The sequence below is a fragment of the Hemicordylus capensis genome, chromosome 5 (assembly GCF_027244095.1).
Source record: "Hemicordylus capensis ecotype Gifberg chromosome 5, rHemCap1.1.pri, whole genome shotgun sequence".
Classification (NCBI taxonomy): domain Eukaryota; kingdom Metazoa; phylum Chordata; class Lepidosauria; order Squamata; family Cordylidae; genus Hemicordylus; species Hemicordylus capensis.
In genome coordinates, this window is record NC_069661.1 from 19,832,637 (window position 1) to 19,845,272 (window position 12,636).

Consider the following 12,636-nt stretch of genomic DNA (forward strand, 5'->3'; position numbering starts at 1 on the left):
ACAATCCTCAGAACCCACTGATCTGATGTTATGTTGTGCCATGCCATAGCATGGCTTGCCAGTCTGATGTCTGAGCTGACAACTACAGGGCCGATGGTAGTGGTCCTGGCAATTGTGTCTAAGTGTAGTGGGCTGACATTGCAATCAAAACGACTGCTTTGCAGCCTCCTTGTTGTTATGACGATTATTTTGGCTTTTGTTTCTATTGCTGCCGTTGTTGTTGTTGTTCCGGAAGCCTCTAGATCTCTGGTAGGGCTTGTTCTGTCTCCTGAAGCCTCCCCTATCTGGGTAACGATATGGCCTTTGTCTATTGGGATTGTATGCTCTGGAGCCAGTTGTTGAAGTGGATACCATGAAAGTTTTTGCTGTAAATTTAGATTTTTTTAGTGTTTCCATGGTAGCGTCTGTACTCTCATGGAAAAGACCCTTTCCATCAAAAGCCAGATTCTCAACCCTGTCTTTCATGTCTGGCTGGAGAGATGTTGCCCGTAGCCAGGCATAGCGACGCATGGTGACTGCTGTCACCATGGCTCTGGATTCAGTTTCAGCTAAGTGTTTGAAAGTACTAAGCTGCTGTTTTGTTACTGCGGTCGTCCTTTCGTATACCTCATGGAGTCTAGTTTGCAGCTCCTCCGCGGACATGGAGGTCGAATCATGGAGTAAATTGTCCCATAGGAGGTGAGTGTACCTCGCCATACACGCTGCGTAATTTGCAATTCTGATAGCTAGACTTGAAGTAGCATACAGCCTGCGGCCTAACACATCAATTTTCCTGCCCTCTTTATCCCCAGGAGTCGTGTGTCGACGGCCGCCCTTGGATGAAGATGCACAATCCACCACAATGGAGTTAGGATCCGGGTGTTCCAGCAGGTAAGTGTCCTCTCCATCACATATCCGATACAAATTTTCAATGCGCTTCGAAGTTGGATTCACTGAATGCACTGTCTCCCATGCTGATTTTGCTGCCTTTGATATAGTCGGTATCATAGGTAAAGATACTGGATGCGAAGCCTTTGACTGGAAAATCATGTTGTAAACAGGGTCGGTAGACTCAGTATCTGGCAGCTGCAGATTTAACCCCAAAGCCTCTGCCATCTCTCTAATCATTACATGGTACGCTTTGAGTTCTTCAGTTGGGGATTTCGAAAGGCGAGGTGGCACTTCAGGTGGAAGCTCTGTCTGTCCACTGCCTCGATCAGAATCCGTATCCTCAGTACCATAGTCCTGATGCACTGACCCAGGAGAAGATTCTCTGGACGATGGGCTCTGTGGTGGCGGAGTGCTCTTTCTCTTCCGCTTCCCACTTGGTTTCTCCCTGTGGGCAGTGGCTGCAGGTGGATGACTCTCTACCCGAGGTTGTGGGTCGGGTTGTTGCGCCTTCCACCTTAAATATTCCGCGTAATCATGCGGGAGTGTGTGTCTGAACCCACACGTATGCGAGGGTTGAGTTGTTGGATGGCGTATGCTGTCATCCAAATACCCAGGCAACGGTGGTACCACAGCCAAGGGTGACTGGATCAAAGGTTCTGCTGCCACTCTTGGGGAAAGCGATGGAGTCCTTGGATGGGGGAGCGCCGGCTCCAACTCCACTTCCTCTTCCCCTTCCTCCTCCTCCTCATCCAACCCTGCACTCACAAACCCTTGGAATGTGGATTCTGCAGGGGTGTTTGGATCCGATGCCATCAGGCTCCTGAGTGCCGAAGTCGCACTTCTATCAGAGCGGTGGCTTCCCTGGTTCCGTGGAGTCGAGGGAGACTGTTGAGGAGTGTGTGCAGGGGAGAGGGAGACGCGGTGTACAGTCTCTCTCGGCACCGAAGAGTCACGGTTGCTCTTCGCCTTCGATGTCGATGTCGAGCTCGATGTCGAAATGACCCCGGTGTGCTCACTCCTCGATGTCGAGGGCTTCGGCGTCGAGGGTGATGGTACCGATGATTTGTCTTTTCGTTCCTTTCTCGATGTCGAGGTCGACGTCGAGGCTCTCGGTGTCGAGACCGGGCTTGAAGTTCGATGCTCTGTATTCCACTCGCCCTCCGATCCCTGCACCGAGGAAGGTGATGGGGTTTTCAGCCTACGTCCAGTCTTCTCACCTTCATGCCCGACGCTTTCCTCTCGTCGATGCCTTTTTTCCTTCCGCTTGTGCTCCTTCGAGGAGACTTCCAAAGGTCTCTTGAAAGCTTTATCAGACACGGTTTTAGACTGTACTGCGACAGCTCCGTGACTCCCCGCACCCGATACCGCAGCCGATGTCGATGCCATAGTCGATGTCGACGGATCCACAGGGCGCGGGGTCGGCGGGCGGAGTGCGTCTTCATAAAGCGCGGCTCTAAGGCGCAACGCCCGATTTGTTCTCGTTTGTTTCGAGAATGCACAGCAAATTTTACAAGCTGCCGTGTTGTGCTCCTCACCGAGACACAACAAGCAGGCATCATGATGGTCGGTGGATGGCAACTTTGCCCGACACCTCCCACAACGCTTAAACGTTGTTTTATTCTCCATTTTTCGTAAGCAGTTCGTCTGTAAGCAATCCGAACTGTAGTTCGTCAACACCGTCCGTGAAGCAATTTGCAAAATTCAACAACAATCCAAGTAAAGCCAAAGAATCAGTCCGATCTGTCGTCTAAATTAGTCCGTTAAACAAGTTTCCGATTCCGTTTAGCAGTCCAGGTAAAGCCAGATAAATCAGTCCAATCTGTCTTCTAACTTAGTCCGACAAGCCAAATATCCAATTCCGTTTATCCTGTCCAATATTCAAAACCAATTTTCAAGCCGTATAAGTAAAGTTTGTTATTTCTGTCTACCGAGAAGCCCACACGAGGTCTGAACGCTGTGGCGGTCAAACAGAAACTAACGGAAGACGCCCAACCGCACTATATAGATGGAATGCAGGAGCACGTGCAGAAAGGCGGTTGGGCGTCGCGAGGAGCTACCTAGTCGGCCCGAGAGGTGCCTGCGCAGGCGCAGAACCCATTCACTTATGGGCTCAACGGATCACGATCCAGATCTTTGATATTACCTATAAAGATGGGTTCGTTTCACAGGCTCTATGTGCCTTCTTCTTCTATGACAGAAATTCACCTCCAATTTTGTCATGGCTCAGACCTCTGACTCAGAAGAGTCAGAGGAGGAATGGGAGGACTTGGTTGGGAATGAGGGCTCAGAGGCACAGCAACAGGATTTGGCAGGGAGACCAGACTCTGGAGCTGAGGAATCAGAACAGCTGCCAGACATGGAGGTTGATCAGGAGGCTGGGATTTCACCTGTCTTGAGAAGACGTCTCAAGAGGAAGGCTCAGTGGGAGACACGCAGGCGCAGGATATCACAGGAGAGGTAGTAGAAGTGCTGACTCAGGGAAGCCTGATCGGCTGCCGGTTCTCTTGAGCCATATATTAAGCAGTCTGTGACTTGCACAGATGCTGTTAGCAACTTTCGCTTACAGTAGACCATGTTCCTGCTTAGAATTCCTCAACCTTTCAAGTTCCAGTTTGCCCTTGTTCTGTTCTTTCCTGCTCTGTGTTTCTTGTTCTGTTAATTCCTTCCTCTGGTGTCCTTTGTTCTATTCATTCCTTGCTCTGTTGTTTTCTTTTCAGTTATTACTCAGTTATCGTAGAGGCGGGGTACGTAGTTTAGTTCAGGGGATTTGATTCGTTTACTACTATTTTTCTTTGTGAGTCTTTCGTTTTCCTTCGTGCAGCTTCGCTGCTACTTTCTGTTTAACTCACAGGGGGAGAGCTGAAGGGGTTGTAAATCCTGTTGGGTTAGCCAAGCTAACAGATTTACGACAAATTTATAGAGGCATCCCTTTCATTTGTCTACACCAAATTGATGGGTGGCACCCAGAGTGGCAAGGAAGTTAAGCACACAGCATTTCCCCAGACCTCCTCTTCCTGTTGCAGATTCCTAAGCCTCTCAAAAAGCATTCCCGACAGCTTCCACGACTCCTTCCTCCCCCTGCAGCCACTGGCACTGCATCACATCATGATGACGAAGCTCTCTCAGCCCTCAGAAGCAGCTTTTTTGGTAAACTCCGGAGGCTGCAAGGGGAACAACGGCAGGGACTGGGAAAACAGCATGCACTAACTCTCTTGCACTAGCACTTTTTTGGATGCCACCCAGTAGGTTTTAAAATAGATTTTAAAAGAAAGTAAGAAAAAGCACCCTCACCATGGGCTTAAAATGCCCTTCAACAGGCACAGATGGTGCAGGGCCCTTGAAAATATTAGTAATAACAGAAGCTTCCACTTATTTACTTCTCTTCAGGCTCCTATATGTTCTTCCTTTGATTTGGCAGCTCACTAGAGTCTCTGCTGAGCTAGCAGATGTCACCGATCTGGAACAATGACCATCTTCTGGGGTAAAACTATGGTGCATCTCAGGTTATAAGTCATATGAGCACAAAACTTTCATGGTACAAAAAAAAACATTCAATGGATTTTAAAGTAAGATGCATTCAATGTTTATCTGTTTTATTAAAGTATCAATCAATGTCTGAAGTGCAGAGTCACATAAGAATGCAATCTATACTAGCAGCTACACCTAGCTCCTTACGTACCTGATAACCTTTGATTCTTTCCATTTCTTTGCTAGCCAAAGGGTTGCTCTTTACCACACACACAAGGGCTTTCACAGCAGCATACAGTCCCTCTACATCTGATGCCATCGCTACCAGACCCAGAATAGCAGCTGCTCCACCAATATACTGTAATGTAGTGGCAACAGGCTTAGGGACAAATGTTCTTACTCCTGAGCATAAGGTGGCAAAAATAAACTCATTAAAATTAGTTCAATTGATAAATGACAGTAAAATTAACTTTTACTACAGTATGACAACTAACACATTCCTCATTGCCTTTGGACCCCTCAACAACCTTTAAAGAGTAGAAACTAATATATATATATATATATATATATATATATATATATATATATATATATGGAACAATTAACACACTATGGAAGATCAATGTGATTTACAGTGCATTTTACTTCTGGAGGGGAATCTGAACACACTTGCCTAAAGATCATATGCAAATGATCTATAGACATGTGTGGCTTAACATCTTTACCAGCCTTTAAAAGAGTTCTTAAAATACATTTTTAAGCCTGGCTTTTAGTAATTGCTGACTGTTTTATATTATGTTAAATTGTTGTTTAAATGGTTAAATTGTTTTAATAGCTGGAGTTTTTTGTTTTTGTGTGAACCGCCTAGAGCCTATGGAGTCAGGCAGTATATAAATTGAAAGAAGGAAGGAAGGAAGGAAGGAAGGAAGGAAGGAAGGAGGCCAGCCAGCCAGCCAAAAGGCACCAAATCAAACTTGTCCTATACAATTTTGTTTTCATTCTTAAGTTGCTTAGCCACTGTGCTATACCAATCCTTCCCCCACAGCAAAGCATGTTTCAGTCCCAGAAAAAAGTATCTATTTATGCTTCTAGTAGTGACAAATCCTTATGCGGCTATCCTGCAAAACAAGAGATTAAAATGCTCCCTTCTACACTTCATCCCATGGCTGCTCAAGAATCAAGTGAACAATTTTCAGATGACATTCTACTTCACCAAAAATATTCCACAGACACAGGAATTTCAGATATTACATATCCAGTCACATTAGTCTCAAGAACTTTGGAAGAGAGATCATGATGCCACCTTGTGAGGCTTTGGCATCTAAAAAGGTGGTGTTAGTTAAGGCTGCAGGAATTGGTAAGCACCTGTGAAAAAACACCCGCATTTAGAAAATGCCGGGCTGACATCTGAGCCTTTGGATCCTGGCCAGTGACTAAAGCACCTAAAACCACATATTACTACTAAACATTGAAAAGAAACAGCTCATCTCACCCAGATATCCAATCAGAGCTGCACCAATGGTACGTGCGGGTCCATTCAGATGCCCTCCTGAATTGTGTAGCAGTTTCACTGGAGTGGCGTTCTCATGAGATGAAACAGCCAACTAATTAAAACAAGGAAAATCGATCTGTTAGAAGGCACATTTGGATAATTGATTGGTAAGAAGGCACTTCTTCAGAAGTAACATGTTTCACACATTTTAATGAAATGGCAGAATGATGTACAACCCTAACGGCGGGGTTACTGGACCAGTGTTGAACACTTGAATTTTGATTCAAGGATTAACAAAGGCAGAGCTCTGGGTTAATGGGACTAGTTGCCTAGAAAGGAGATGGAAGAATTTTTTTGGAGGTTTTAAAAGAACAGATTAGTAGGCAAACATTAATTCTTCTCAGTTCAGAAACTGGGCTAAATTTCTTTGTGGATGTTCCAGATCATATAACATGAGACTATAACATATAGATACCTATATCTTTAAAAAGGATCCTAGTCCTGAATTCCATCAAACCCAGGAAATTCAGATGTTGGTGTCTCTTCTATACGCCAGTGTGGAGACAGGTAAATTGAAATTAAACAAGGAAAGGCTGGGAATTTAGTGATCTAATATACCTTGGAGAAATACTATGAAAAACAAGCTTGTGTGTGAAGTAAGAAACTGGCAGCACATCAGTGAACACTGCAATATGCAGAAGAGTGCATAATCTACAGCTTCTCTCTCATGATGCAAACCCACAGATTGAGTGAAGCAACTTCCCAAAGACGCCTTAGAAAAATCTTTCTCAGGATTGACTCATGTGTGCAAACAGCTGCAATCACAAAGCCACTACGGGTGGCACTTAGCCGCTAGCTAGCTAGGGTGTGCACAGAACCAGTTTGGCTGGTTCGGTTAGAATTTGGATTTAATTTGAAGCAACCCGGTCCAATTCTGGATCCAGCTGAACCAGGTCTGGTCTGGCCACCGAACCAGACCAAACTGATTTGCAGGACAGTTCTGTGTATCTACATGTAAAGGGGAATCCACTGAGGTACTTAGTACCTTTTCTTTGCAGATGGCAGGGGCTCATCCAAACCCCCGACGGCCTCCTGAAGAAAGCCGGTGCTGGCCTCCATGCATGTGTGGTCACGAAAATAGCCTCCACAAACTGGGCTGCAGCTAGCCCAGGCTGTTCCTCAGGAGGCCAGCAAGGAATCTGATGAGCCCCTGCTGCCACCGTCGCCACCACCTGCAAAGAGAAGGTACTAAGTACTCTTTCTCTCTTTACTTGTAAAGAGGAATCCTCACCAGATTCCCCTTTACAAATATATCTGCTGAACTGGTTTGGACCGATTCTTTTTGAACAGGGGCCAGTCCAGTTCAAACTCGAATCGAACTGGTTCTTTGCTAGTTACCTCTTTGCACTCATAATACAGGAGATAATGAAAGCACATTTTTATTTATTCAGCATATCTGCATACTGCCCAAACTCATGTCTCTGGGCGGCTTACAATAAAACTTGTAACATCCTAATAACATTTAGGAACTATCAATAATTATTTAGTAAGCCACAGTCCAGATGGAACATGGTGAAACAGACAGGTTCCAGATCGGCAAAAGAGTAAGACAAGGCTGTATACTTCCACCTTATTTATTCAACTTATATGCTGAACATATACTGAGGAAAGCTGGATTGGAAGAAGATGAGCGTGGTTTTAAAGTTGGAGGAAGAAACGTCAATAACCTGCGCTACGCTGATGACGCTACTCTGATAGCTGACAATGTGGATGATCTGCAAGCTCTAATAGTGAAACTCAAGGAGCAAGTGAAAAAATGTAAATGTAAAGAAGACTAAACTGATGACAACAGGTACAGCAACCAGCCTCAGAATTAACAATGAAGACATTGAAGTGGTAGATAGCTTCTGCCTTTTAGGATCGACCACCAACAGTAAAGGATCCAGTAGTCAAGAAATAAGCTGCAGACTAGCACTTCGTAGGGCTGCAATGAAGGCCTTTGAGAGAATATTTAGATGCCATGATGTGTCTACACCTACAAAGATTAGAATCGTTCGGACAATGGTTTTTCCCATGACACACTAAGGATGTGAAAGCTGGACTTTGAACAAGCAAGACAGAAAAAGTATTGACACTTTTGAACTTTGGTGCTGCAGAAGACTTTTGAGAATACCATGGACAACCAGGAAAACAATCAAATGGATCATAAAACAAATCAATCCAGAATTTTCACTCGCACAAATGACCAGGCTCAAACTATCATACTTTGGACACATTATGCGAAGACCCAGCTCCCTTGAGAAGTCCATAATGCTGGGAAATGTTGAAGAAAAGAGAAGAAGAGGACGACAAGCAGCAAGGTGGATGGACTCGATTATGACAGCAATGAATTCACCACTGAGAGACCTAACCTTCAAATCAGCCCAATGTGGGCTCCAATAAATACAAAGAATCCACCATAAACAAACAGTCGTTACTCATGTGCTCCTGAACATTTCACAGCAATGAAGTGAATTCTCTGTTAATATGACACCTCTTGTTACCCAACCAAGATGGTCAGGGGCCTGGACAAACTTCCTTATGAGGCAAGGCTACAGCATCTGGGCTTTTTATTTTGTAAAAGAGATGACTACAGGGATATATGGTAGAGGCTTATAAAATTATGCATGGGGTAGAGAGAGTGGAGAAAGAGACATTTTTCTCCCTATCTCACAACACTAGAACCAACGGTCATTCCCATGAAACTGATGGTCAAGAAATTTAGGACCAACAAAAGGAAGTACTCTTTCACACAGTGCATAATCTATGGAATTCTCTGCCATGGGATGTGGGGATGGCCGTTAGCTTGGATGTTTTCAAAAGGGGTCTTAGGCAAATTGATGGAGGACAGGTCTATCAATGGCCACTAGTCTGCTGGCTATAGGCCACCTCTAGCCTCAAAGGCTAGATGCCTCTAAATACCAGTTGCAGAACCTCTTGCTTGTGAGGTTCTCAGAGGCACCTGCTGGGCCACTGCATGAAATAGGATCCAGGACCAAATAGGCCTTGTGTCTGATCCAGAAGGGGTGTTCTTATGACTCGAACTCTCATGTTACTTCTCATGTTACTATCTCTCATGTCACTTCTTGAGCTAATATAATAAATTAACCGAATGCAAAAACAAACCTCCTCATGAAATTTCAAACTTACCTGCTTAGCAATGGCCTTGCTGTCCAATTTGTTATAGACTTTTCTGATCCTTGCCACTGTCAGTGAGGAAACAGAGAGTGCATAGAGACCAAAAGAAACCTTTTCTTCTGGTACCAATGATACTGGAGATGGAGTGATTCCTTCTGGTTTTGAATCTTTACCTTCAGAACGAGAAAAATGTTTTTTTTTTTGGTGAGTGGATATAGCTTAGCTAATGTGGCTAGGGGCATGAACTGTGGCCTGGGCAGTCCCACATGTAAATCTCATCTCAGCCACAAACTCACTAGGTGGCCTTAGCCAATCTTTCAGTCTCAGCCTCCCATCTGCAATATGGGGATAATAGATGACCTACCTTATTAGGTTACTGTAAGGACTGTAACAGTGAGTAATATATGCAAAATGCTTTGGGCAAGTAAAGTGCTATATAAATACTAAATAACTTTTGGGGCGTAGGAAATGCTACTCAAATACACTACAACATGGTCCCTAGAAATAGCATCCCCAGCATGGCACTGATCAGGGCAATTTTTACCTGCCCAAACCGCAGCTTTCGCTATCCTGAGCAAAATTAGTTCCCATTTTAAAGCCCAAACAAACATGGCTATTTTAAAACTGTACTATTAATATATACTCAACTGCAGTGCATTAAAGCTACTTCCATTTTAGTTTGACCAGTCCATTGACCAGGTACTTTTGCAGTGATTGCAATCTCCACATTAGAACGGCCAACATCCTGACCAACAAAGTCAGGAGTGCAGCAGTGTTGTGTTCCAGACTATGGGCGTGGTGTTGAACGTGGGAGAAAAACATGTCCCGAAAACATGTCCCGGGCTTCCAGAGACATATTTCTGGGTGGTACAGGCAGCTGCAGATGGAAAGGGAGATTGTCCCCCTTCCTGCATGCAATTCCACAGTTACAGTCAGGCATGCAGTATGGCTGCACTGGCACTTCATTAGTCGGGATATTGGTCAATAATTTTTGAGAAAGAATTTCCTGTGGTATTCATTCAAGTGCCCTTTGAGAATCAGCATTCTCAAAATGCTCTGCCCAAAGATGATAGGAACAAAACATTTAAACTGGTAACCTTGTCACAGCCACTGCACAAACAACATTTACAACAGGGTCCGCTTTACTTACATGGCATATATACTGCTTGAAAGCTTCCAACGTAGTTTGGTCCCAGCTCGTAAATGGTGCTGACGCTTGATGGAGGCAAAACTTCTTCTAAGAAGTGAGTTGGTCCCAAACGCCACACCAGTGATGAGAGCTGGCGCTGGGCAGGTGGTGTGCCTATATAGGCATAAACGGTGCTAACGACTGGCGGATTAGCACAACTTGAACCTCCAGGGCTACTGTGAATATAGTGAAGCTGTAGAACAAATTGTAAAGTGGGTTTGAAAGATCTACCTTTTTTGCACACATGCACACACACACACACACACAATGTATTCAGTGCAACAGTCATGCAAGGCAATCATCTGTCCATTCTATACAACAAGAAGATGCATGGCATCCCTGCCATTTAGATCATGTATGCTAAATGACAAGGTATCTGAACTTTCCCCCAGGAACATGACTCTTAAAATGCATGGAGCAAACAGAAAACATAAGCATGATAAACATCCAAGTTGGTATTGCCATGCATTAAATATGGAAATTATTATAGACACAGGTTCACTTTAGGCAGTTGCATGGCATGTATTGTCTTCTAATCGGGCATCTAAGTAACTGAAGGTACATACGTTAAACAAAATGAGAGAAATTCTGGTCCTGGATTTAAATAATAAATTAAAAATCTGTAGTCATTTGTGAAAGATGACTGTGACTAAAAGCTGCTTCTTAAAGTGTCCACTTGTAATGTTGCCTAGAGTAAGTCTGCACCAATATCCATTACTAGATATTATGTACACACAAAGAACATGATCTACAGATCTGTAGGGCTCTGAATGTCTATTTTTCTTTAGCTGTTGAATAGTTGATCGTAATGGCCAGGATCCAAAGAGCTACTTTACGTACGTCTAAGAGCTTAGGCTTGTCCAGTGGGATGCTGCCATTTTTACTTTAAACAGCAGATTCGCATGCCATATCACAAACTTTTGTGATAGTCCCCCCAGCTTTAAAGAGGGATTACGAGAAGCTCCTGTTTGAGAAGAAAATGCCCCAAATTGCCCTGGATATATGGAATGAGCTGCATGGATTGGGATGACTATAATTACATATCCATGGAGAATCTGAGCAGTCATGGACTACCCCATTTCCCATGTCAACAAGTAAGGGGCAGCTCTTCCTTACACAGTGAGTGCACTTAGAACCAATGGATCAGTACAAAAACAAATGAAAACAAACATGCTGTCTCAAGTGCACAGCAACACAGAACCAAATTTGTATTTCTAACCCCAAAGCAAAACACTGTACTCAGATTAAGTACACTTTACAAGCCTTTTTTTTTAGTACGAGTGTTTCTTGGAAGCAAAGGCTCTCATAAAATTTTGTATATACTGTACTATGCAATTCACCATGTTAGTCTCTCAAACTACTGCCTCCCTCCCACTCAACCTCAAAGCAGCTTCTTGTGTAAAAAAGTAAAAGTATTGCAATTTCTCAAAAGAAGTCAAACATCCGTACTTGTAAATATCAGAGCACTTGGTAACTGAATAATAGAAGCTTTTGAGGCATACAGGACTAAAGCTCAGCAGCAGAGTTTGGAAAAGAAACAGGTTTTGAAAAGCAGTTGCTATAATATAAAGCTATGAAACAAAACTCTATCTAGTTAAGCAAATACTTTATGAAACATATGAAATAAACAGCATTGTGCTTCATTCTTTTGCTCTAGTCACTGGGGCAATTCAGATGAAGAGGAGCTAATTACGCTTCTACAGGAATATACCCAGATTTACAGGAATAAGCTCAAGGAGGCTTGCACTGATGAACTTCCCTCTTTTGGGTTCAAACTAGAAATATAGTTTTTTGTAGGGATGTGCACGAAAAAGTTCAGTGGTCCTTTTACAGACCGCTGAACCAGTTCAGAGATCCGGTGTTCAGAACGGTTCGGCAGTGGGGTAGGGTTACCTTTAAAAAGCAGGGAGGGTGCCCATCCCCACCACCACCACCATTCCCAAAAACCCTGGTGTGGGGCTGTGGTGTACCTCCTTGCAGCCCTGGTCAGCTTCATACCAGCAGTTTGGGGGACAGCACCAGAAGGGGAAAGCAGTGGAGGGAGTGGGAATTGGCACCCTCCCTGCTCCTTAAAAGTAACCCCCAAACACCCGCCTCCCGGGAGTGAATGAACCTGTTCATAAACATCCCTAGGTTTTTTTGTCTGTTGGTGGGTTTTAAAGGAGCATAACTTCAGACATATTAGAATGGCTCTCTCAATATACTATAACTTCATGTGCTGGAGAGTGTGTATATATATATATGTGTGTGTGTGTGTGTGTGTGTGTGTGTGTGTGTGTGTGTGTATATATATATAGTTTTAGTTTTAATCTGGTTTAATTTTTTTAAAAAATTGTTGTATTATGTGTTTTTTATTTTAATCTAAAACTGTCCTGATCCACTTTAGGAAGGGTGGTATATAAACTGAATAAAATAAAAATTGAATGTACCAAGAGATGAA

The 12,636-nt window shown here is 43.8% G+C and overlaps 1 protein-coding gene across 11 annotated transcripts in view; it reads right to left on the reverse strand.

Moving 5' to 3' along the window:
- The window catches only part of WDFY3 (WD repeat and FYVE domain containing 3), a 256,663-nt gene that overhangs the window by 111,731 nt on the left and 132,296 nt on the right, over window positions 1-12,636 (reverse strand). For all 11 annotated transcript variants that reach the window (XM_053255723.1, XM_053255717.1, XM_053255716.1 and 8 more), the window contains 4 exons: window positions 10,158-10,389; window positions 9,020-9,180; window positions 5,831-5,942; window positions 4,550-4,740 (listed from right to left, as the gene is read on the reverse strand). In XM_053255723.1, the coding sequence (XP_053111698.1) occupies window positions 4,550-4,740; window positions 5,831-5,942; window positions 9,020-9,180; window positions 10,158-10,389 (696 nt within the window). The remainder of the gene's footprint in view (window positions 1-4,549; window positions 4,741-5,830; window positions 5,943-9,019; window positions 9,181-10,157; window positions 10,390-12,636) is intronic.